Source organism: Grus americana, chromosome 9 (assembly GCF_028858705.1).
Source record: "Grus americana isolate bGruAme1 chromosome 9, bGruAme1.mat, whole genome shotgun sequence".
NCBI classification, from domain to species: Eukaryota; Metazoa; Chordata; class Aves; order Gruiformes; family Gruidae; genus Grus; species Grus americana.
Window position 1 is genome coordinate 2,300,773 of NC_072860.1, and position 26,710 is coordinate 2,327,482.

At 43.8% G+C, this 26,710-nt stretch overlaps 1 protein-coding gene across 5 annotated transcripts in view; it reads right to left on the reverse strand.

The window, feature by feature from the left end:
- Positions 1-26,710, reverse strand: part of VPS8 (VPS8 subunit of CORVET complex) — an 80,853-nt gene that overhangs the window by 34,770 nt on the left and 19,373 nt on the right. For all 5 annotated transcript variants that reach the window (XR_008578249.1, XM_054835036.1, XM_054835039.1 and 2 more), the window contains exons 12-30: positions 26,065-26,172; positions 25,559-25,639; positions 24,302-24,472; positions 20,618-20,692; positions 20,000-20,035; positions 18,047-18,137; positions 15,734-15,780; positions 14,779-14,868; positions 14,394-14,440; positions 13,652-13,874; positions 12,626-12,715; positions 11,169-11,220; positions 10,838-10,880; positions 10,020-10,092; positions 6,413-6,532; positions 5,741-5,812; positions 2,981-3,100; positions 1,743-1,799; positions 1,240-1,322 (exon numbers count right to left, since the gene is read on the reverse strand). Coding sequence is in view for 4 of the 5 variants with exons in the window: in XM_054835036.1 (XP_054691011.1) it covers positions 1,240-1,322; positions 1,743-1,799; positions 2,981-3,100; positions 5,741-5,812; positions 6,413-6,532; positions 10,020-10,092; positions 10,838-10,880; positions 11,169-11,220; positions 12,626-12,715; positions 13,652-13,874; positions 14,394-14,440; positions 14,779-14,868; positions 15,734-15,780; positions 18,047-18,137; positions 20,000-20,035; positions 20,618-20,692; positions 24,302-24,472; positions 25,559-25,639; positions 26,065-26,172 (1,679 nt within the window). In the remaining variant the exon portion in view is untranslated. The remainder of the gene's footprint in view (positions 1-1,239; positions 1,323-1,742; positions 1,800-2,980; positions 3,101-5,740; positions 5,813-6,412; positions 6,533-10,019; positions 10,093-10,837; positions 10,881-11,168; positions 11,221-12,625; positions 12,716-13,651; positions 13,875-14,393; positions 14,441-14,778; positions 14,869-15,733; positions 15,781-18,046; positions 18,138-19,999; positions 20,036-20,617; positions 20,693-24,301; positions 24,473-25,558; positions 25,640-26,064; positions 26,173-26,710) is intronic.

The following is a 26,710-nucleotide window of genomic DNA, read 5'->3' on the forward strand; positions in this document are numbered from 1 at the left end:
GCACTCAGAAGATACAGCACACTTTACAAAAAGTGTTTGGAAGTATCCTACATTAAAGTTTTGAGCTCACAGGCTGGGTGGCTCAAATATGCCATTTGTTACCAGCCGCAGGCCAATCAGCCTATCAACCTCCCTCTTTTTGGGACGTTATCATACAGAACAGAGAAAAACAGAGTTTCTAAGGTGACAGGCAAGGGACAGAGCACAGAGCACAAAAATCCTTAAAGAAATCAGGTTTCACAGGTTGTGCTGTTCATAGATCATATTCCTTATTGCCATAACACACCCAGGTCTAAGCAAGGCCAATCCGCAATACTAATTTGAAGAACTATGCTGAACGAGCCTCAATGATGTGTTATGACACAGCTTCCTACCTTCAGATTTTAATAAACATCTTAAATATTTTGATAAAAACAGACACAACTGAGGCAAAACAAATGAAAAGCCTGCTAAATAACATTACACTATAGGCCTTTTAGCTCTGATGGAAGTGGCTGAGCTGGTGGTTCTTGCAGTCAAACTCTGAAGCAAGGAGGGAAAAAAAAGCATTTCTTGAGTGAAAAATTAGGTTGAGTAACTCCTTCTAGGACACACAGGAAAACAGGCACGGCATACCCCACCACAGCACTTCTATCCCTTTGTAGTACAGTGGATTAATTCAGAGAACCATCGACATTCAAGACTTGGGTGAAGATGCCCTCTCTCTGGCTGGATCTGTTCAGGCATTACAGACTCTCTGTAAAGCATCTAAAGGAGATGGTGGAAATTTTTAGCCTTTCCAGACACTGCGTTTGTCTCTCCTACTCAATTCTATAATGAGTACCGTGGGGGTGGCTCCAGACCCCTTCGTGCTTTTAAATCCACCTGTGGGTCTCACCCCAACAAGTCATCTCCATCTGTCAGTGGTAGAGCATTCAAATATACAACTATACCTTTGAACAAAGCCTGGGCTCAAGGCTAGGAAGTGCCAAAACTCATCAAGCCCCACAGGGTTTCATGCTGAAGGGTTCCCACAGCTCCACCCCCTCTTATTTTAACAATGCTTTCTGTAAGAACACTCAGTAGAGAAAAGATAGAAAGACTACGGCTAAACATGATCATATTAAACGAAGCATATGTGAATGCACAGGGAAAATAATCACAAACACAGCTGCAAAGTAGGAACAAGAAACGTGGAGGGGAAAAAAGCTTTGGAGGCGATTTAAAGGCAGTATTTATATATTGTACACAGCAACTTACAATTCTGCTTTTTCTGCCATTTGGATAAGACGGCTCTCTTCAAACTGTACTATCCCTCCTGCCTGGAGCAATTCTAAGAGGACCTGCAGACATTGAAGACCAGTTATTTATATTGCAGTAGTAGCAGGACAACCAGTGCCATTCAGAAGTACACTGCTCCTAGTCCATTAAACTTTGTATTAACACAAGGCTTATTTTACAGATTTTTTTTTTTTTAATTGCTTGTCCATTAACTATGAAGGTCATGCGCTTATCCAGGACTTTTCCTGCCTCTGTTCTTACTGCTCTCAAACCTCTCCTGCGGGCAATGCTGGGGTAGGATCCTCCTTCACTCCTGCTGTGTACAGCACTGCGCAATTCTTCCACGCTGGCCACCGTTCCTATGCTAAGTGACTACTTTGGCATACGACCTTCAGCCAGCAAATGTTCCCAACGAGGCTGAACTTTGCTCTGCAGTCTGGTCATACCTGCTGTTTAAAGAAATGTTCCCTGAAGGCTGTTACCTGTTGCCTCTCCGAATGGCGGGAGTCATCATCCGGACTGCACAGAAATTCAAGGACCTGGGCAAGGATGTAGAGGTTAGCATGAGTTAGGTGTAGTTAGCATAGCTGTTAGCATAAACCTAACAAGCAGATCGTGAGTACCACTAATGGCAACAGCAAATCAGAACACAAGAGTGCAATCTGAATGTACTATTCATCTGTGAGGTACTCTCCACTTGGGCCTACAACTAAGGACAATTGAGAATACTGGAGTAACCAGGAACCGCTGAAAGACTCTGGGGAGGGAAACCCATGAGACTGCACCAGAATCTAGAACCAAGCTTTGGGGAACCCAGGGAGTATAGAAGAACTCAAGGGACCCCATGACACTGCCTTGGGCCACATGCCAAACAGCTGGAACCACTATGCTGACCCTTTCAACTTTGCTCCCAGAAAAACAGGAAATCATGTAATTCATAAAATTTAATGTATCTGTAATTACAGTGTTTAATCCAAATCCATTTAGCCTCCACAGGCTTCTTTGGTCTTAAATTATGACAAAGGACATGTATTTTCTAACCCATTTTTTATTAGTGTTCATATACCCATATTACCATCAAAGTGCAACTGCTGTAGCCATTAAAGCCGCCTCCGCAGTCCCAGGAATTTCTGGGACTTAAACTGGGATATAAACTTAACCCGTAGGAGCTTTAGGCATGCGTTGGTGCATATCAGCTTATTTCAAACAGCAGAGGACAATGGCTGTGCAAACTAGAAATTACCAGCTACGTATACAAGCTCTGTAAGTGTCTTTTTAGTTGGCATCCTTTATCTCCCTGTCTTGGCATCTTGATATGCATAACAAGTGACAACAGAGCCACCAAAATGCTCACTGGGGCTTCAAGATAAACAGCTTGGTTCCTGCCCTTATGGACCTTTGCTTTCCTTCTTCTGACACACTAGTGACCACAGGAATCTGCCTATTCCATGGAGAGAAGCAGAAGCTGTGCCATCTCCTAGGACCTGACCCTATTTCTCTTACAATTCCAGCAGGCAAGCTGAAATACAGAGCTTACTGTGCTTCTGTGGTCTCTCCTACTCTGCTTCTTTGAAACCACAGCAAAGTCCCAGCAAGATGCTACCTGTTTTATAATGCACCTGTCCTTCCAGAATTGCTTCAGTCCACAGCACCAGCCACACTCTCTGCGGTGCTGCACCCCGTTTGGAACTTTTTCTGCCCCTCACAAAGGTGTACTTGCCTGGTCAAAAAGCGTCCTGTTCACAAACAATGTGTTGTTGGGCTTGGCGAGCTGACGGGCAAGGAAGGTAAAGAGACAGCCAACCTGCGACGGGGTGAAGTCGGAATTCTCTACCATGACCTGAGAAGTATTAGAAAGAAAAGGGATAAATAAACACACAAGTGAATGATTCTGCAGCTGCCTTTGGGAAAGCAATCACTGCAACAAGAAATCCCTGCACAACCATCATGTCATCCCCTACCCAGACACCTACACGATCTCCTTGTGCTAGTCCATCCTGAAGGTCAAAAGATAAGCCACCTTCCAAGGATGTAACTGTGTCACCTGAAGACACAGACAGTGGACGTGCCCTTGCTAAATCACCTCTGTCCCAAAGCTGAAGAGGCTCGACCTCTCTGCCGTACACTCAAGGGTCATATTCTTGCATGTCCCTGATTTTTGGGTGTCAAAGGGCTCCAAACCCACATTTATCTCCACCTCTGTAGTCTGTGCTGATCACTGGACATGTAACAGAGCTTCTGAGCAGAGAAATGTTGTCACATAAGGAAAAAAGATAAAATTAATAATTATAGGAGAAAAAAAATGCATTTGACTTCAAGCTCCAGGCACTCACCACTTCAATTGTGGTACACAGAAGCAGCGATCAAATGACTAAGAAACAACTGTAGGTTTGGGGAAAAGTTTCTTTTCTCACATTAAATTAGCTGTTAGTCTATGAATATTTTGAGAAACTTGTGGCTGAGCTGACTTGAAATTACAGAAAAATAGAATATCTAAGAGTCATTACAAAAGGGATTTGAAACCTGAGAAGTCATTGTCACCTGTCTGCATATAAAAAACAAACCTGATGTGTCCTGACTTGGTGTCTCATGCTTCTAAAAAAATCCCAAACACTAAGGGAAAGTGAAATGTCCCTGTTTGGAGAGTCTCCTCCTAAGAGCAGCAGGTTTAGCTAGGAGGAAATCCATCACCTGAACAACTCTGTCAGCTAGCATCTGAGAAGCGTGCTAGCAAAGCCTGGACATGGAGCATCTCACAGTTTATAACCTCCTTCCATCTAAACTTGGGAGATGCAATTGATTCCTTAAAAGTGACCCAGAGTTCCAGATCCCCACGAGACGCTGATGGTCATCTTAAACAAGCGGAGGCAGACAGGTAAGACACATAAGAAATTAAGTACAGCTCTGCTTGAAACATCAGTTAATGCTATAATTCTTTTTTAATCTTCATGTTCTGTTTAAAAAGACTATTTCATACAGGAGCCTAGTCAGAATGACATTAGCTAATGTCATTAAAAATGTGGCTCACTAAAACAGTAAGAGTGTTTTATTCACGGCTTTGTTTTTCACAAACTGAGTCCTTGTCAGTCCACGGGAAGATGAAATACTGGGTATTTCACTCTGTACCTCTGAAACAGAGCAACCTTACAGAGGCTGCAGGCCAAGCACATGGACTTTCTAGAAGATGATATATTTGGCAAAGTTTAGATCAGCATTAGCAGAACATCTATGTTGACCAAACTATTTTAAAAGTGCAGCTATTTCCTAAGTGGGGTTTTTTTGCCAATGATAACTTTAAAAGTTCCAAGATTTATTTTATTTTTATCCAAAAGGAGAGCAGATTCCAGACCAAGGGACTGACAGTTCTCATAACACCAAATTGTTTGCCTGCAGATGCATTTAACCCTGCAGCACTTCTCACAATTGCCCTCCTCTTCCCCTCCGAGAGCAGGGTTGAATTCTGGTGCGGTGGACATTTGCTATGTGGCCAGCAGCACAGAACAGGGCTGTAAACAGCTCAATCCAGCCTACGCCGTGCCACAGGAACACATCCCACAGCAGCTCCAGAACACAGCTGCAGTGTGCCACCTCCTGCTGATGGCAGCTAAAGACACAAAAAAGCACGGTCTAACCTGGCGCAGGGCTAACATCCTTACAGCAACGTCCTACTCAGCCAGGCTCACAAAAGTTCCCCCGCAGTGGCATTCTCAGCCCCTCTGACACAGCCTATTGCAGCAGCGCTGCCATGATTTCACTCCCTGGTGCCCTTGCTGTCATCTATCAATGATGACAGTGACGGGGAAATTCTACTTATGATAAGTTTATACATAAACAGCTTCCAAGTGGAATTACTCATTATTAACACTGACAGTTTTGAAGGGGAAAGCAAGCGGCATTTGGCAGCGATAGCTTTTAATGAGAACATTCATTGTTAAGAACACGGTCTGTAGATGACAAGTGATTTCTAGAGCACCAGGCTGATAACTCTGACATTCCTCTTCTCTCCCATTTACTAAAGATAGGCCTGTCATTCCGGGCATGTTACATCCCAAACGCAGCATTTACAGATACAGGGAGCAGGGTTTTATCAGAGGAGCATTGGCACCCTGCCAAGCACAGGATTCCTGGGACCTTCTTTCCTGCTCAGAAGAAATCAGGGAACGGAATCATTGAGAAGCAGATAAAAATAAACTGAACAGTGCAGAGAGGAGAAATCTGACAACAAAGTACAACCCAGGTGAAATCATAGGCAGGAAAGGAGACCTCTCTGTCACCATATTTAATGTGCAGGAAGCATCACTTCCGAATATCCAACTGACAGCCTCGCCTGAGGTGAATCCATGCTCCAGCCCACCACCTTCTCAGAAGTGTCATCCAGGGCAGGACAGGACCACCTCATGCAAATTACAGGCTTTGCTGCACTGTGTTGTATATAATCAGTCACATGTAAACGCAGAGGTTAATTTTTAGGCACACTCACTTTCAGAAGTATGTCCACAATTCTCTGTTGATATTCCACAGCTTGCTTGTCATTCTTAAAGTCTTCAAAAGTCTGCATGAGGCAAAACATTGACACTTTGAGAAGAATGCTCTCCACTGCCAACCCCAGAAATACAAGCAAACACAAAGCAGCAGCCATATCACAAAGCTGACAATGCCTTTAAGTCCTTTCTGTGCATCAGAAAAGGCAGCAGGTTCCAAGATACAATTTGCTTTTTCCTAATTACCAAAATGGTTCTGACATATTCAGATAAAAGTAACAGGTCCAAACAGACAGAGGAAATTCAAGAAACTTGGAAAGGAAGAAAGATGAATCTTTATGCAGGAGAAAGATGTAGGTACTAAAACACTCTTTACTAATACATTATACTTGTTTTACCTATGCTTTAAAGATGGCCTCTGTTACCAGAGTCTTCACTGTTTAATGACACATCCAGCAATTTATATTTAAGGACATAATTATGATCTATATGATCTATTATGATCTCCTCTGGTATCTTATAGAACACACATCAAAACTGTTCCTGCATCAAGCCAGTAACGACTGCTTTAGCTAAAGCATGAACTTTTTAATAGGGATCTTACAGACCACAACACAGATGATGGAAGAACTGGCGTTGCATTTTTCTCTTGGAGATCAGCGATCTCTTACCAGAGCAAGAACATTAAGGAATTCCCGAGTGTCGAAGTGCAGCAAGGTACGAACATAAGGGTAGACCTCTTCATCCACAGATCCCTCAGTTGAATGCAGCCGGATGAGAAATTCAAAGACCTGCAATGAAAATTCAAACAAACACAGCAGATTCCCTATGGATTTCAGATAGCTGATAGCACAAGGGAAAGCAGCATTGTTACCTGCTTTGCACTAAGCTTTAAAGCACCTTAGGAGTCCATCGGTGTTCTTACTTGAATGATGTTTTATGCTGCTTGTCAGTAGGAGAAAAATGACCCTCCTTCGACTCGCCAACCAATTCAAGATCAATCAAAATTTAAGACCAAGTAAAAATCAAGGCTTGCAGACCAAAGCGTGTGAAATTAGGTAACTCCCTCCCCTTCCTGGCAGCTCTCCTCAGAAGCTGTGCAACTCCTCCTTACCCAGGGCACAGCTCCTCTCCTTGTCAGCACTTCCCTTGGGAAGAGCCAGTCAATCTGCCCCCTCACTTTGAGGCACAAAGCTTTCGGCACTGCAAAGGCTGACTTAGAGAGTTGAATAGCACCTATTTCCTCCACTGACCTTCTAGTTCCTGAAATTTGAACATGTCTTTTAAAATGAAGGCAGCTGCCTTTATTGAACCACTGACAGAGGCGTCCAGACCCTCCCAGGGAACAAACAGGGCAGCAACAGCTCGGGTTGTCTCAGACACGCTCACAACAGATCTGGCTACCAGCAGAAAGAGAGCAGACTGCCGCAGACTGGCTAACGCTCGTGTATGTTAAGATACACACTAGGATCCTGTGGAGAACTGACAGGCAATACAGTCCCCCAGCCATCCACAGTAAACGCCTCCTTGAACCTGATGTCCACCTGCCAGCTCGGCACGCTTAAGAAAATAGAAAAGAAACCCAGACTGTAGCTAGAGTGGATTCAAGTGTCCAGATGGAAAGGTGTTACTTAAGCAAAACTCTCAGGAACACTATAAGAGGACATAAAAAGGAGAGGTTGATGGCTCCTCCCCAGAGCTACTGTTGCTGGTTGGGCTACCACATCCCCTCAGACCTTCAGCCACAGTCTGAGGCTGTGCCAGCTCCAGTGTGTGCAGGAGACAACTTGATAAGGACCACACAAGAGAGCAACAGCCTAGTGCTTCATCCATCAAAGGGGAGCAGACTGGTTTGCACAGCCTGTGAGGAAAGGGTTTGCAGTAGTGCAGAGCTACCACATACATATAGCTACAAGCTCTGGATTAGCAAAAAAAAAAAAACCAAAAAAAAAAACCCAAAAAACCCCACCACCGAAAAACCCACAAAACAAAAAAAACAAACCACAAAAAACACCCCACGACTAAAAAACATCTGTTCCATTGTACTGCAAAGAGAAACTGCAAAACAGAAAGTGCTTCCTCTTCTTGAAACCCTGAAACTGAAGTGAAACGCTAGAGATGTCAAAAAATGTTTGTGGTAAAAGTGGCCAGAAACTCAGGAAAGAGTTTAATGAGCAAAAAATGATGACCTGGAGCATCCTCTGTTTTAAGAAATCGTCAGAGATGACTCCAAAGGAGTTAAGCTTTGCCTTAGGCCAAGCTTCAGACACAGCTTAAAGAGAATGAAATAGTCAGCTTGAGGGCTCTGATGGAAATGATGAATAAGGAAAGGATATTTACTTGGCAGTGACCAAGCCAACTTTCATGATGTGTAACCTGCGTGTCTAGTCATACTTTTGGCATAAGTTCTCTGTGATTTTAGCTAGGTACTCTCTCCCTACGATGAAACCATTAAGAACATGCTCACACCCGTCCTGAACAAATATATAAGGCATATGCAATAGCGCCTGTTGCCTTGAACCAACCTGTCAATCTCTTGGGCAATCCAGATGGAAAAGGCTATTTCTCCTGATCTTAAGAGTCACCACAAGACCGGAAAATATCAAGCCACAGGTTGCTTTATGCCTTTTCTCAAGAGGAGGAGGAAACTGACTACCTTTTAAGTTGTCTCAAAGTGGCACTATCAGAAAAGGGAAATTGTCTTTCCAAACATGTTCACTGTGGAACAGTGTTTTGGGAAAGCCTCTTCCCTCCAGTGCTGTGGGCAGGAGGCAGTAATAAGCACAAAAGGGAAGGAGTTGTCAGACAGCCTGAATCACAGACATCACAGCCATCACAGATTCACCTCAGCTCCAAACCTCAGCTATAGTCACACAGATTAGGGACAACAGGAATGTAAGCTGTAGGCCAACCCAAAACTCCCCATACAAAAAGCTGGAATCACATCAACTGGAATCAAATGCTGGGATACAGGATTTAAGTTCAGAACTGACTGCATCCTCCTTTCTCTCTAAGTACCAAAAACCATCTAACGTTAAACCCTTTCCCGGTTCTGTGACCCCCAGAACCTCCTTACTGCCCAAGGAGGCTCTCAAGAGGGGTTCCCGAGATAAGCCTACGGAGAGGTGTGTTGCAGCACCCTGAACCTATTAAGTAGCTCTGGCAAACCATTGCCCACATGTGACCGTGTGAAGTGGCAGAGGGGCAGCCACCACAAACAGGTAGTTGGGTGACCCCGCAAGCCAAGGGGATGAGGATGCAGTGTGGAGCACTTGATTACAATTCAGCTCTTGACCACAGCTGAATACCTGGAGTTATCACAGGGCTAGAAATTTATCTTCAGCAAATACAATGTCTTGATGAGCAGAGATGAGCATGAACACACACTACTATAATTCTGACCATAAAATCAAAAGCCTCAGCAAAATCTGCAACCAAGAGCTACTTAGTGGAGACATTTCTACCCACTGACCTGTACCTAGTACTTCCTAACTCAGCAGTCATGGCACACTCCACCTCACCCACCCGTTTACTAAGTATCTGTGGATATGTGATGTGGATTTAAGCAGTGGGGCAGAGACATTCACCCTGCACATGGGAATTACACCTAGAGGACAGGTACATGTGTCCCCAAATATCTGAGAATGGATAAGCCTCAGAGGTGACGATTCGGTGACGGGACACTAGGGCAGAGACTGACAGAAACACATCTAATGGGACCTTCATCGTGGAAAACAACTGTGCTGAACTTTACACTGCAGGGGCCAGAGATGTAATATCTGATGCAGGAAAACTCCAACACAAACTGAAGTTTTAGGAACAGCCAGAGGAAGGAATGTTTAGTTAATGTTCTTTGATGTTATCTCGCTTTCTACTCCTGTCAATCCCATATTACATGCATTTGAAAACAGGGAAGATCCTCCTGTATTTGACACATCATAGTCAAGTTTAGAAAGAAGAGACAGCTACACATTTTTGGTAACTTGGTGGTAAAAAAATAAGGAAAAAAAGAAAATTAGTGCCATTAAGAACTCTATGGTCACACACCCCAATTTACAGTTGAAAGGAAAATATTATGTTTAAATGTTTAGTTTGCAACAACTGTTAAATTAAATTCTTTACAAATTTATTTGATATTTACAGTGGTATATAGCTGTATCCTTGTGATATGAGTATCAGATTGATAATAGTTTTCTATCAGAATCCCATGAACTAAGACATACACAGCTTGTTCTAAAAACCTCACATGGGAAAGTTTCCTTCTGAAAGGTTGCTCACCTGATTTTTAACCAAAGGTACCAGATCTTCAGGAATATCGCCCAATGGATATGCACGGCCTGCCAAGCAGCAGCTATAGGAAAGGAGGGGAAAGACATTTTTAATACGTCCTGACATTAAACAGGTTGAGGAGAATATTTTATTTTTGAATTAGTTTTCAGGACGCTCTTAAAACAAGCGAAACAAATTTACTTTGTAAATCATGAAAGGAAGCATTGCAGACAGTATTTCTGTTAATACGCAATAAGCCAGCGCACTGCATCAATTTGCACCCGAGGTATGCCATTCCACAGCAGAAAAGTAATGCAGAAACTCAGTATTTCTCACAAAAATCTTTACTCCTGCATTTTAGGAAACAGGACTAATGCAGAATCTAATGTTCACGATCTTGAATAGATTCCAGAAAGAGGAATTCACTAATTAATCACTACTGTGCAGTCTCAGGATGACCTCCTGCAAATGATAGGCAACAGAGTAAGCAGCAGTTGAGCACAGCTATCCCAAAGGCATGGCAGAGAGGGCTTTTCCGGCTATGGAGGTCTTCCTCAAGGAGCACTGTGCCACACACGGGACAAAGAACCCACTCTAACCAAATCCTAAAGATAAATGATCTTGGCATATCAGCACTAACTTGAGTTCTAAATCTCTAACTTTATCCTACCTATCTACTCACATGATGCGTAACAAAAAGCCGCTGTAACTTTAAGTCAGCTGTACAAAGTAGCCATTGCTATTTTACACATGCTGTAAGAATATGCAATTATAGTAAGTTAAAAATCTGGTGCCACCACTAGGCAACACTTTCTAAAGGACCTTACCTTATATACACAAGCAGCTTGTTGCCCATGACCACCTGCTCATCTACAAAACAAAAATTATTTGTCACCTTTCCTTCACAAGACACCATACAGAGATGCAATTCTTTTTCCCAGCTGTTAGCAATACATCTCATCTGACACACATGCAGAGTTTTACACACAGTAAGTTGAGCAGCTTTACACACAGGAAATGGTACTAGAACACTTTTCCTTTCTCCAAAACCCTTATATTGGATATTTCCTTTTTGCATCCCTCTGTTGGAAGTTACTAGAGATATTCAAGACATCAAATACCAAAACTAGAAACCCTTAAAGGGAAAGAATTCTGTACCTGTGAGAGACTTCCCAGCATTCAGTGGAGGAGCAATGACTTTGAACAGCTTCTGTAACAAGAAAGCAGGCAGTGCTCAAGCAGCTGGAAAAGCTCAAAGCAAAGAATCTGCCTGGTTTTAAAGCAAAGATCAATGGGGTGTCTTCCTCACAGAAGCTCTGTTTTCTCACCATGTCTTACAATTAAAAGGCACAGAGGACACCAAGATGTGGCAAAGGATGCTTTTCCCAGCTGATGTCATGACATACGGAAAAGCAGCCTTCGTTCGATCAGATCTAATCCTAAGCACAGGCCACACTACAAAAAAGCAATGTTCGGTAGTCCCAGAAGCAACAGTCAGAGCATAACTGGCCAGCCCCGTGTCCTCTTCCTGAATCTTCTGCCACCAAAGATTACGCAAACCTTCAGCCTACGTAGCAGGGTCACCAGAGAGCCTTTAGTATGGGTATGTAGAATGAGGACTCGTCTAAATACTTAGCTCTAGAAACCAGAAAAAGTTATTTGTACTCATACAGCTAGTGCTAGGGTTCCAGAAGTCCTTTTTAAAGTCACAAACATCTAAAGAATCTCCTTCCTGAGAAAAATCAAATGAGATTAACTGCTAAAAATTGGGCAGTTTAAGATTTTCACACTCGAATGGGCCCAGCTCTCTGTTTCAGCACTACTGAGAAAATACCAGCAGTGCTTCTATAATGAAACATCTTGACATTATAGCTATAGGTTTCAAGAGCAATCGGCGCGTCAGGCACATCTTCAGCATTAGCAGCAGCAACAGGGCCTTCAGTCACAGCATTGCGTTGAGGTTGATAGGTCAGACCCAAGCACAAAGAGCAAAGCCTGCCTCAACACAAGGACTGTTTCTAGCCTTTTTTCTGACTTCCGTATACAGGTAAGTTCACTCTTTGCTTCCATTACTGTGTCATACTTTATTAATATACTATTTTGTCAGCAGAGGAAGAACAGTATGAAGGAAATAAAGCATGAGGTGTTCACATAACCTCTCACGCCTACACCCCATTAATCCCATCGTGCAGCAAGTTGATGCTTTCTCAGCACATCACGCCACATAGGCCAGGCTCACCCCCAGCAACAAAGCTGTCAGCAGACAGTGCTGCAATGCAATCTCCTTAAGTCATCGTGTTATTCTCTTCTGCTGCTTTTGTTTTACGTTTATTAACAAGACTAAATTTCCTGCTCTAACTTTGCAGAGCATTGCTACCTCAGCAGGGAAATTTGCGTTCTAAAGTACAGTAATTACAAATTACTTTATTCCTCTATTGTGTCTGGTCAAATAAACTGCATGTATCATACAAGATTTCACTCTGGAAATGAAAACCAAAAAGAACATATACAAACTGAATGAGAAGATAACAGATTGGGTTTGAAATGCTGTTTCTCTGAAAGGCTGTGTGCTGAACACACAAATAACAACTCACTGCACTGAGCATCCTTCCTACCTCCATGGGGCTAATGAAGTCATTCATCCCACTGTTGTAGACGTAGATCATGGCATCATAGAGATGGTTTTCCCAGCACAGAAGAACTACCTGCAAGGCAAACAAAGCACAATGTAGATATACAGCTGCTCTTAGCTCATGGTTTTCTCATTCCCTAGTCTCTCAAGTACAATCTCTGTGCTTGCATTTGCATCACCTCACAGTATGATTTAAAGCAGGATGAGAGTTTCCACTCGCAGAAACAGCCTCTGCCAGGACCCCAAATCCCCAGAGGGAGTATCCATCTTACTGCTCACGCAGCAAACATGGAATCTAACTGTCTAGATTCTAACATCCATAACCTGCATGAGGTTAAGGAATAAAAAAAAAAAAAATCAGTTCTTCAAAACCCTTGATTGCACTCATTTGCCTCTTGGTTGGGTTTGTGAATCATTCTGTCAAGTTCCCAAGCAGTTCCCTCCTTGGAATGGAAAGCCATGCTGCAGGAATAAAAACTGGCCAAGGAAAACAGGACTACCCAGCAGGAACACCGCCTTGCTCCACTAACTTTGTCATGCAAGAACAAGCACCTGAGCAGAGCAGGCTGGCAGGCACCAAACTCAGTTTTTTGTGCCCCTGCAGCCTTTGATGTTAGCTAAGTACTCAAATCAGGAAAGACTGTGAGTATCAGACTAATCCTGACGAACTAGTAGTTTCCAACACATCAGCTGCTGATGCACTAACCTATGCCAGGATGCAAACTGGGGGAGCAAGACATATTTACAGGAGCATCCATGTAACAGGATGGACACAGCCATGCTAAATAATTCCCACATTCATTGAATTTGATCCCAGGGACACAGGGCTAAGTTCTGTTACAAATTAGTGACCAAAAATCACAAGTGGAAGTCGTGTCTGTTGAAAGGTGACACCTTGTTTTCCATGTGCTCTACTGTGCTTAAAAGTACAAGAAGTTTGCATCAGCGACTAGGGGATGCTGTCATTTATTCAGAGGAACTCAATACAGTATGCAGTACAACAGCTCACCTGCTGTATGTCTAAGCTGGTGATATCCATATGCACAATGCAGGCTTCCAAATTTTCCAACCTGTTCTTGTCTTGGAAGTGAAGCAGCAAGTCTTTCATCACTTGAGCTGTGATTCCCACCAGCTTATCACTTAAGATATATGGCTCCAAGCACTCCAGAAAGATGCCTTTAGCTACAGAATTCTCACTCATCTTATCATATATCTGGTTAAACAATAGATCCCTAGGAGGAAAGAAGTGTTTAGTTATCAAATAATCTTATTAAAATCTCCTTACTTATCTGCTTTCTGAGGGCGCTGAATTAAATCCCATTTTCTCTGTATTTCTCAGATGCAGGAGCTGAATGCCCTGGTTCAGCTCCTGTACTGATGCAAGTTACAGGCAGCTACACAGAATAAATCAGCTAGGGATGTTGCAGCAAAAATCTGCTGTTAGAGGGGAAATGATGACAACAGGAAAATCTATCAAAGCAGCTTCTTTCTTAAGGCAATACTGTGGGGGAAACAGTTTGAAGCAAATTCTTCTTCAACACATCAATGAAAATTTGAGACACACTTGGAGTACTGAGTAGCCTGACTTTAGTATCAGTTTTTCAGCATTCCTCTAAACTGTGATGTGATATATGACATGACAATGACGTGATACATTTCCTCTAAACCATGTCATATTATATGAGACAGCACTCAGGACTGCGTGGGTTGGTGGTCTGCCTCGGGAGACAGGCTTGCAAACTCAGACTTACGTGCGCTGGAGTAAGAGGGAGTAATCAACTATGACAGGCACCATGTCCTGCAGAAGAAACATAAACAAGCTGTAGGGACTGGCAGAAATCCTGCCAAACAGCACATCCTGCAGAGCACAAAACGAAGCCTGGCTAATACAGAGCAGGATCAATGAGTTATTTGAATTAGCTGGTAGCTGGCACAGTTACAGGTTTTCCCGTGTACTGGTTCATATGGAGAACAACTCAAGTTGTCCTGATTCCCTTAGTGCATACAACAGAGGTGAGAGTTCAGGTGAACCACAGCAATATTTTTCAAAAATAGACAAGTAATTTTTGCAGCAAAGCAAAGCCTGATTAAAAAATTCAAAATACCTATACAAGCGGGTCCTCTGGAGCACCATACCTGAAAATGTTGCTCCATAACCTGGATTTTTCCTTGGTCAGGACATTTCTTCAAAGTCCGATCAGCATAATGGAGAAGGATTTCAACCATCTGAATTACAATAAACAAGAACATTCATTCAAATCCTACACTAGAGCTCCTACTTGGTCACACATCTAACAGACTGACTTGGGGGCTGGCAGCACTGTAATCTCTGTTGTCCCATTTTGGATATGAACTACTGTGGGCAGGAAGGAGAAGAGGGGAAAAAAAAGACAATGGCATGACATGGCATAGAAGTGGCCCAGTTGGATATTGAAGGCCTGCGCTAACTTTAACTGATCAAGAAACTGGGCAGACAGTCTGCCAGCAAATTTTTAGGCAGACAAACACGTTCTGAAGCATGAGGGTCATGCGGGCCACGCTTTTACGCAAAGCTTAAGTTATAGTTTCTTAAACAGCAAGACTTATTTACCTACAAATAAAATATACATGAAGAACAAAGTATAGCTGCATAATTATTGCAATAATTGTGTCTTTTAAACATACCCTCCCCAGAAAAAGGTTCCTGTAACAACTGATCATTTGAAGAGTTTATTCCATGTATACATGGAGCAAAGTTTCCATCCTGAGAGTAAGCAAGTTACATACTGATGGACACTTGCCAACCAAAAGTCAGGAAACTCTGGAGTTACCTACAAAAAAGGTTTCTCTGCACTGTGAGGGGACCAGAGATCTCAAGGCCTGGATGATAACGTCACATTTTGATTTGCTACTGCTGCAGATTTTATCTCCACCTTTATGCAAAAGGTATTTTCAAGTCTCTTCTAAAATCCTGCTCACAATTTTAGCAAGAGAGGCATGTGTACATGTTCTAGACTTAGTTGGATTAACTTCTGGAGGACAGAAGCCATTCCTTCCAGGAACACAGTTAGTATCACGTGAAAATCCAGTTAGGAAGAGATGAGTGACTCACTCTGTCTGCAATGACTGCTTTCCGCTTGCTTGTGTCCCCAGATAAGCCTGGAAAGAATGAAAGGGGAAAAAAAAGAAAAAAAAGCTTTTCTCATCTAAGCTACCAGTAGAAATATAAGACTTATAGTATGGTTTGGGTTGGAAGGGACCTTAAAGATCACCTAGTTCCAAGCCCCCTGCCATGGCCAGGGACACCCTCCACTAGACCAGGTTGCCCAAAGCCTCATCCCACCTGGTCTTAAACACTTCCAGGGATGGGGCATCCACAACCTCTCTGGGCAACCTGTGCCAGTGCCTCACCACCCTCACAGTAAAGAATTTCTTTCTAACATCTAATCTAAATCGACCCTCCTTCAGCTTAAACCCATTACCCCTTGTCCTGTCACTACACTCCCTGATAAACAGTCCCTCACCAGCTTTCCTGTAGGCCCCCTTCAGGTACTGGTAAGCTGCAATTAGATCTCCCCGGAGCCTTCTCTTCTCCCGGCTGAACAACCCCAACTCTCTCAGCCTGTCCTCATAGGAGAGGTGCTCCAGCCCTCCGATCAGCTTCGTGGCCTCCTCTGGACTCGCTCCAACAGCTCCATGTCTCTCCTGTACTGGGGCCCCCAGAGCTGGACGCAGTACTCCAGGTGGGGTCTCACAAGAGTGGAGTAGAGGGGCAGGATCCCCTCCCTCAACCTGCTGGTCACACCTCTTTTGATGGAGCCCAGGACATGGTTGGCTTTCTGGGCTGCAAGCGCACACTGCCGGCTCATGTTGAGCTTCTCATCAATCAATACCCCCAAGTCCTTCTCCTCGGGGCTGCTTTCAATCCATTCCTCACCCAGCCTATAGTCGTGCTTGGGATTGCAGCGACCCACGTGCAGGACCTTGCTGATGTACCTACAGAAACTTTTCTTGCTGCGCCTGACGTCCCTGGCCAGATTTAATTCTATCAGGGCTTTGGCTTTCCTAACTGGCTCCCTGGCTGCTCAGACAGTTTCTCTGTATTCCTCCCAGGCTACCTGCCCTTGCTTCCACCCTCTGTAGGCTTCCTTTTTTTTGTTTGACTTTGCCCAGGAGCTCCTTGTTCATCCATGGGGGCCTCTTGGTGTTTTTGCTTGACTTCCTCTTTGCTGGGATGCATTGCTCCTGAGCTTGGAGGAGGTGACCCTTGAATATTAGCCAGCTGTCTTGGGCCCCTCTTCCTTCCAGGGCTTTGTCCCATGGTATTCTATCAAGCAGATCCCTGAAGAGGCCAAATCCTACAGTTCAGATGCTAGCACCAGTACCCTTAAGATACAGAGGTCGGGATAGCTAAATACATAATTTGTGTTCTACTTTTAGCCCATTCTTCTGAAAAACTGTCTCCCAATGTAAAGACTGTTCCAGCACAGGAATGGCAAGAACAGATCTGAGTGCTGTTTAACATCGAGCGAACAATTAATGGAGGGCTGTCAAAGACTGTGTACATAAGGCTAATTGCTGGAGGATGCCTTGATGCAAAGAAGCTGAATTAAGTGCATATAAGGGGAAAAAAATTCTTAAATGCCAACTCAAAAATGTAGTAATTCTTTGAATACTGAAAAAATATCTGCTTAATTGCATTATATCCATGCATTGAAACGAGATACATCATCATATACTAGCAATTCCACAGCAGAAGGATCTTATCCTGAGAACTTGAGTCTCAACTGTCAAAACCATCAGAAGTTATTTGCTGAAAAGTCAATGTGTCCAGTCCAAATCAGACCGTTCGAGCAGCAGTTTCTGGCATAATTAACATGTTTATCATAACAATTTAAGTGCTCACAAAGTATCCTCCTTCATAGGAAACATGGTGCCAAAACCCAGCAGTTCTTTCAGTCTGTTGTATAGTCAGAGGAGACCTGAATGAAAATACTTGCTTGGCAGAGCTGACAGAACATCACACCAAAAATTACCTACAGGTCACGCATGACCTTCAGGAATATTTTAGCAGGCTAAATATCCCACACCTGGATCCGCCTCCTTCATGGCAAAGTGACAACAGATAGGAGTTACAACACAGACCAAGTCTGATTTTCATTTGAAAACAGCAGACTGCTAAAGGGAATATGACTCAAAAAAATAAAAATCAAAGCAATCCATATAAAGGTGCTGTTTCTGCCAAACCCAAAGCAGCACATCCTACTTTCTCTTTTTCAATTCAATTCTCTTCCTTTTTTTTTTTTTACCCCCTGAAAAAAATATTTCTGTACATGAATAGGTTTAAAACCTTCCCTAGTGGTTTCAATATTAAAAAAAACCCCACCAAACCCACAAAAAACCCCAACAACCACCCCAAACTTACCTACTACAGCCTTTGCTTTACCTTCATAAAAAGACCAAGCTAGAGCCAGGGCATCAGTGAGACGCTCTTGTTTCAGAAGGTGGTCGACTCTCTAGAACAAGTAATATTGGACCTTAGTATTACAGAAAAGACGATCCCCTCCCATTTAAGATCAGCATTTTCCCAGTAGTTGGTCATGATCCCTGACAGAAAGAGGACAAGAAACCTCAGCAGCTCTCAACACATTGCAGTAAAAGACAGTATCTTAAAAAGATTCTTTCATATATACATTTTCTGCTGGACAGTTAAAAGAAACTAAGAAGCATCAGGCCTCAGTACATCAAGTCTCTGTGGGCTATATTTTAGGTCAGATGCTTAATGGATGGAGACCCACAGCATCAGTGAGTGTCTGCAATCACAATCAAAATTTTCCATTCCCCATCCTTGCATCATCACTTAGAGCACAACAAAAAAACCTCTGCCATGTTTTCAGCATACAGGCATTCTCATCCTACCCTTTATTTTCTCCTGAGCTCACAGACAGCAAGGATTGAAGTCACAAATATGTTCTGCTTTAAGGAATCATTAGCACACAAGGTCAAGCACCACTTGTCTTGGTATGCTAGGTCAAAATGTTAAAGTACTGTTTGAGAGAAGAGATTCTGAGTCTCAAACCAGCATTACATAATGCGGCAAGAACTAATTCTCACTTCACACTCTAATACCTCGCATCTTCGATTACAACTTGACTAAGTCTCCTACAATAAAGAGGCCTCCAGCACAACAGAAACCATATAGCAATTTAGGAGGAGGTTGGCTCAAAGCATGTAAGTTGTGATTGACTTCTGAATTCTATGAAAACCAGTACATTAAATGATGGGTCAAAGCAAGACTTTCCATTAACAGTTTACTAAACCAAAGTCAGAGCATGGTTGGAGGGAAAACTAGCAGAAGAAAGTGGTCTTGGTAACCAAAACCAGCAACCGTATCAAAGCTCAACAGAGCTGAACCGTTCATATTTTATTAAAGGTCCTGATACAGCATCACATGGAGGAGCTTATAATCATGGATGAGTACAAGAGCCATAAAGTAGGTAAGAGGAAAATGGTGAAGGTCACTGCTTTAAGGAGAAATGTGAGACTGGAAAGAAATGGCTACTGGGGAGTTCCTTGAGAATCAGCCTTCAAGCCCCCTTCTACATAATGCTTTGGTCAACTAACTTGGCATAAGCTGAATTACCTAATGAAGCTGATGCCCATCTGTCAACATGTAATGTGAGATAGAAGACCAGAAAGACAGAAACAATAGGATGACCCCTAAAGCTGGGTAACAGAAGTATGATGCAATCCAATGGCACAAGCAACTTACAGCAGAAATCAGAGTTTGGCTATGGGGTACTGGTGAATATCCTGAATGCCACAAGCCACTGATGTCACGTAGCCAAAAAGAACAGCAAAACGAGACCCAAGGATGCATGAGGAATGACATATCTAGTAGAGATGGCACTTTTAAGACCCTACCCAGAGTAACATGTGCCAAAGCGTTTACCTATGTCCAAAAAACTCAGCAAAAGGAGGTGCAGAGAACAGTGACTACGAAAAAAAGAAAGAAATGGGAAGGTAATCTTACAAGAGGATGATGAAAGAGCCTTGCAAAACAAAGTCCGAGAGAGAACATGCATAAACTGAATCAACATACTGCAAAGTGATGATCCAGAAAGGAAAAACTGTTGTTTAACTCCAGCGAAAAGAACAACACAGGAACACATCCATTCAGCCTGCAAGTTCATGCTAGCAGGAGTCCCGTAGCATCCCACCACGGAAAGCGGTGTAACTACTGGGCTGGCTGTGTGCAGCAGTCGGCAATCCTGAGCACAGTGCTCAGAGCATGCTTCACAAATGCTCCCTCCCTCCTCTCAAGCGATATTTAGGCAATTTGAACCTACTAAGCTGTACAGTTTTCCTCTCAGCATACCTCTCTCCAGCTTCTCAATGTCATGACGTGAACAGACTAGAAAAAGAAAAAAAAAAGTTATTTACTTACAGTTGCTCATGTAGCTTATGGTATCCCACAGCCCCACCAGAGCATAATGGCACAGATGAAGCTAAGTAACACAACCCTCAGGCTTGGCAAGGCAGGAATAAATTGGATGTTTATATTTAACAGAAAACCTTGCCTTTTCACAGACAGCCTGCACTGCGGGGCAGGAAGAGTGAACAGGATATTCCTTTTATCATCCCAGACAATACAGTCTAGTTTTCCCTGCTGTCTTATTTTCTTCTGTTTACTCACTAGCACATTTAGGACAAAGAAATTAAAGCTTAGGACAGAAGAGATGGCAGTAAAGCCACGCTAAGTCTACCCTGAAGTAGCATGAACCAGGATACCGTGAAACTATGACAACGCCTTACTTAGCCCGTACCTTGGCTAAGACCAAATTATTGTGCATTTCTTTAATCCCACAACATAAGTGCACAGAGAACCCATCCCTGATTCACATCTCCATAGAATAAAAAATTGCCCTGCTCCAGAAGATGAGGCACCATCAATAGTGAACGCCCTGTATTTTTATTAAAAACTCCCCACATTTACCTTAGTTCCAAGGTAAAAGATCTGACCACCACAGCTGCTGATGGACTGATAACAAGCTTTCTCTCCAACCAGTGCCTACAGGGAGAAAAATTACATGCGAGTAAAACTGCTTTTTGTTTATGTAAAATTCCCCAAGAAACATATATACACTTGAACTTTAGAGACACTTTGTACTTCAGAAATCAAAATGAGGATTGGGAGAGAACACCACAGACTGCTGAGCAGTAGTAAGTAAAAAAGCTCTGCTGTCACTCCATGCTGCTTGCGACTGCAGCTTAAAGTGCTGCTGAGCTCTGGCTGCCCAGAAAACACGATGGAATCATAATGACCCACAAACAGTGCTCTGTGTCTATCCTCAGATGCAAAAAAAGTCATGGGGGCTATTTCCTTGCCTTCTGCTTCTTCACAATCTTACTCAAGAGCAAATGTTTAGGAGACACAGATGGAAAGTGAGATTTGCTACAACAGAAGTCTGAATGCCAGTAACTGGTGTTCAAAAGGCTGCATATGGGTACATTTATGACGTGAGAAATGGAGGATCACACCAAAATTAGAGATTTTACCACAGTGCACGGGCAGTGCTTGCTTTCCGCTCTGCTGCACAGTTACACAGGCTGTTTGTCCTGTACTTTTCTCAGTCTGGTCAGGTAGGGAAGCTTCCTGGATCTCTTCCCACTGCTGAAAAGTGCGTCCATTCCAGGGACTGCTACGATAACACTTCAACCTGCTCAGCACAGAACCTAAGGCTGAAGTAGCAGGTATTTCCTGCATCTTTCTTTAGATGCCTGACAGTCTTCATCCACAAACCCAGACAGCTCTGAAACCACAATATTTCTTATGGGAGTAGCAGCCTCATCTAAGATTTGTCTTCCAGAGCGTCTGCAGAACTAACGCAGGAAAAGGTGTATTTCTGAGCCTCTGAGCCATGAAAACAAACCAAAAGCTTCCCATCAGAAGCTGTCCTTGATTCAATTGCTCTGGAATAGGTTGTCTTGTAGTTCCTGCTGAAATGCAGGGAAAAAGACTACCAGTTTCATATCCTCAGTATTTCAAAATGGCATTATAGACTTCGGATCTCATCTACCACTTACAGTCTGTGAATTAGCTAGGGGTCTTTTCTAGACTCACAATAGCATTTTAACAGACAGCACTTATTTGGGCCCACCAGTTTTTCAAGCCACATGTCTCTGGCTTTGATGGCAGCAGCCACCAGAATTCCTCACAGGACACTGCAGAGTTTCTGGAATTGAGTGAAAGGCTGTGAATAATGACATACCCTAGCAAGGAGAGCTCGTATACCACCTTAGTGCCAATCTCTAGCTATGTTCTGTGAGACTGTGCCTGGCAATTCCAGATCACGTGGCAGACAGTACATAAGCTAACTTAGACTAGACTCTGCTTTCTGCCTCTTTCTTCCTCAGTATGCATCTGCAGCAGAAAGAACGACAGCAATGCTAGCAACGTGAAGCAGATAAAGCAGTGAAAGCCAGGTAAGCAGCAGCTACGTAGATCTATGTGTTGGGTTTGCGTGGCAAGGTTTTGGTGGCGGGGGGGCTACAGGGGTGGCTTCTGTGAGAAGCTGCTAGAAGCTCCCCCTGTGTCTGACAGAGCCAATGCCAGCCGGCTCCAAGACGGGCCTGCCGCTGGCCAAGGCCAAGCCAATCAGCGCCTCTGTGATAACATATTTAAGAAGAAAAACACTTAGAGGGAGAGCTTTTGCAGCCGGAGAGGAGTGAGAAGACGTAACAAACTCTGCAGACACCCAGGTCAGTGCAGAAGGAGGGGCAGGAGGTGCTCCAGGCGCCGGAGCAGAGATCCCCCTGCAGCCCGTGGTGAAGGCCATGGTGAAGCAGGCTGTCCCCCTGCAGCCCATGGAGGAAGGATGAGGGGGTGTAGAGATTCCACCTGCAACCCGTGGAGGACCCCACGCTGGAGCAGGTGGAGGCACCTGAAGGAGGCTGCGGCCCGTGGGAAGCCCACGCTGGAGCAAGTTCCAGGCCGGACCGGTGGACCCGTGGAGAGGGGAGCCCACGCCAGGGCAGGTTTGCTGGCAGGACTTGTGACCCCGTGGGGGACCCCACGCTGGAGCAGTTTGCTCCTGAAGGTCTGCACCCCGTGAGAGGGACTCCATGCTGGAGCAGGGGAACGATGAGAGGAGTCCTCCCCCTGAGGATGAAGAAGCGGCAGAAACACCGTGAGATGAACTGACTCATCTCCGTAACCCCCACTCCCCGTCCCCCTGTGCCGCTGAGGGGGGGAAGGTTGAAGCCGGGAGTGAAGTTGAGCCCGGGAAGATGGGAGGGGTGGGGGGAGGTGTTTTAAGAGTTGATTTTATTTTCTCATTCCTCTACTCTGTTTTGCCTAGTAATAAATTAGATGAATTCCCTCTCTAAGTTTGGTCTGTTTTGCTCGTGACAACAATTAGTGAGTGATCTCTCCCTGTCCTTATCTCGACCTGCAAGCATTTCGTTATGCCTTTTCTCCCCTGTTTAGTGAATGAGGGGAGTGAGAGAGTGGCTCTGGTGGGCACCTGGCCTCCAGCCAGGGTCAACCCACCACAAAGACTCCTCATGGATCTGGCCATTCAGACTGGAAGAATCACTCTGTCCCTTGGTGCTCAAAGGGAACCACGACAGAGATTTTTATTTTTTTTTATTATTAAATCCTGTCACCCTGCATTGAAGGCACTTCCTGTTGGGCTTCTGGAGCCAAGTCATAACCATATGCTGGGGTTGAAATTGCAGATCTAAAACTACAGACCCATATGAGCCTTCTGCTAGTTGTTTGGGCCGGCAAGTCTCATTGGGCCGAATCAAATAGGAACTGTATAGTCCAGCTGTGGAATTTCAGAGCTGCTGGGCTATCTCTGGTGAGGCATTGGGAGGCTCGAATGCAAGGATGGAAGGCCGTTTCCTATACACAGTCTTGGCAAACTATTTCCAAAATAGAGAAACTGATTTTCTACTGAAAGCAATAACTCGTCCCACAACTATGGCTTTAAAAAACCCTCCAGAGTGCTATGGCAATACAAATACCACATCAAAGTGAATCTGCTGCAGAAGGCATAGGTGAGTTACCGAGCTACCAGGAGCCACTGAAATTAACACCTACTTCAGGAATATAACATGTCCAGACACCATAGGGGCAAGGGGCCAAAAAAACCCCCCAAAAACCAACAAGCATGAAAGTCAAAATAAAAGACAGACAAATAAACAAAACAGGAAAAAGTAGAAAACGCAACATTTGAAGTGTTGCCACTTCCACTATGGATGGTTTTGGCTTTTGACTTCAAACAAGAAAGAAGTGTAGTACCTACAAGCATAGGTACTATGTTTCATCCTCTCTACCCCTGCGTGACAACCTACGAGACAAGGGCAGGGAATGCACATACTGCACAGGCACTGCTACAGCAGAGTATTTGTGGCATACAAAGTAGAAAAGCCTGTGGGAATCTCTTGAAGAATAAAGCACATCAGCTTTTTTCCTGTACAGAGCATTCCAAAGCTTGGTAACTTAAGAGTGGCTCCTAAAAACATCAGTGCACAAAAGGAAACCTATTGGCCACATCAACACCACATATGATTTCCGAGATGCTCAAAAAGGTTTTTTTCCAAAGCTTTGGGCTTCCACTTAGGGCATATCTGAAACAGAGTTAGCTAACACGAGCAGGTCATTTGTGCCTACCAGGGCTTCGCTGACGTTGCCTCCCGTAGCCAGCGACTTGAAGTGACTGCTGTTGTAGACTAGCTGAACTTCTGAGATCTCTATGGTCTCCAGCTCCTCTTGCGTCTGACGATCTATAACATGCAGCTTCTCCACACTGTCCAGAAGCACTGCTGTCCGTGAGTTTATCCACTGAAAACACAACAAATGGCAGATTTCAGCAATGCGTACACAATTAGAGGCCATCTAAACAGGTTCTGGCCATATCCTTGAGTATCAACACTGGAAGTTCTAGGATGGCTAGTAGCTTTGTTACTACACACAGTCACTTCACGACAGCACCCATGCATAACTTCAAAGGTAAAGACAGGGAGACTCCTTCTGGAGTATCAGCTTTAACACCGAGAAAAATTACAGGGAACCTTCTCCACAGAAAACACCTATAGAGAAACGGCAGTCCTCTAGAGTTCTTGTCCTCTTGGTGCACTAGTTATGCTTTAGCACACTTTCTATCCAAACGTCTCAAAACCAAGACTGCTACAACACCTGTTCTCAAAACCCGTAGGAGGCAAATACGGCATCAGGAGGCATTAAAGAGAAATAGTACATCTAAGGTTAATTCGAAGTCTGTCTACTTCTACTTTTATGTTCAAACCCCTGCAAATAAAAAGGCTTTTTTCCCCCTGCTTTTACAATTATTTTTTTTTAAAACAGACAAGCAAGTTTCTTAATGAACTTCGAATTCCAGCTGAAGTGGATGTCCATCTTGGTATTTTGGCCTTTCATGTTTTACTTGCTGTATTCTGTAAATGTGTTTTAGAGTTCAACATCTTTTTGTTTTGTTGAAAGCATCAAACAATTATGGTGCTTTAGCAAGCACTCATATATGGAAACACTAGAATTTACTGAGCTGATTACACAGAATTTTGCTTTTTTTTTGGTGAGAATATAGAATAAAAATATTTCTTGCCAGATTCTCTCTGGCCCTTGAAAATATTTCCTCAACAAGGCTACTCCTCCTTCCCAAGAAAGGGCAGTATTGTTGCCTCTATGCTACTAACTTCTTACCCTTTAGCTACTACTTGCTATTTCACTTGTGCTGGTTTTCCACTGAGTCCCAAGTTTAAGGACGTTTTCAGTTAGTTAGCCCCAGAAATCACAGCCAATTCTCATGCTACATGTGTACAGCCAACAGTATAGAACTAACGGCTATTGAGATACATTTACAAGAAAACTAGTGCAAAACCAAATTAACCATTCTATAGTATTGAGACTTACAGTAAAGTTGATGAGGTCATAGTGCAGATGAAGCTGTCTCTGCTTAGTGACATGTATTGCACCACTATCATCTCTCTTTACCTAAAAGAGAAATCAGACAAGGCTGACTCCAGCTCAGAGCCTTTTTTCAGCTCAACCCCTCTGTTCCCAGAGGGCGTCACACCAACTCCAGGAGCCCGGAGCTCAGACAAGCACGCTGAGTGTGTAGTAGCAGCACACACGCTTCTCAAATGGAGCATAATGTCTTGCTTTCAAAAGCACTCATGCAAGTGAGGAAACAGAAGGCTCTGAGCAGGGGGCAGTAAAAATATATGCTCTCTGCTGGATCAATTTGCTTGCTGAAGAGCAATGACCAATGGGTTTGTTTTCCCAAGCTGGTTGCAAGCTGCAGACATCCCTAGCACGCACAGATATCATACTTCCACTGAGACAGAGGCTCAGTCAACTGAATTTGCGAATAAGACATGACTATCTGAGAAAAACAGCATAAAACATCTGAGGCTTACCAGAAGAAAATGAACGACGTCTCCTCGACAAAACGCGAGCATGGGGTTCACAGAGTTCTGTACAGCCACAAAGTGCCATGCCAGAAGAGGGACACTAGAAGGGTCCATCTGTTAGACAAAAAGCACAGCCGGTATTTAAGGTATGCAAGGCAGAACCTCAGTTCCAGGATACATACTGTTCATCAGCTGCTACTCACTGACTTTGCCACGTATACACACAGGCTGTAAAGCAATTTCCTGGTCTGCTGGCAGCCAAGCTGTAGCTTTTTGGTCCAGCCACATGGTTTAGGGTGTCAACGTGTGTCTCTTGGCAAAGTGGACAGCCAGTCAGAACAAAACCTGTGTCCTAGCTGCTTCATGTAGATCCAGTCTCACACGGATTGATGGACTACGACAAGCTGCAGCTTGCTAGCAGCCTTGTCTCCATTCTCCCAATCTAACATATCCCACATCTTCCCCTAGTTGCTTTTCCGACAGGAATTATACCAGCAACTAGCAAAAGCAAATAACCAAGAGTTTAGAAGACTGTTTAGCACTCTAATTCCACCTTGCTTCTGTCATTGAAATTAAGAGTTCTGTTGTATGGTTCTTATGCAAAGCAATGGCCCCAGTCCAAGGTGACTGTAGCCATAATCAGGTCAACGTC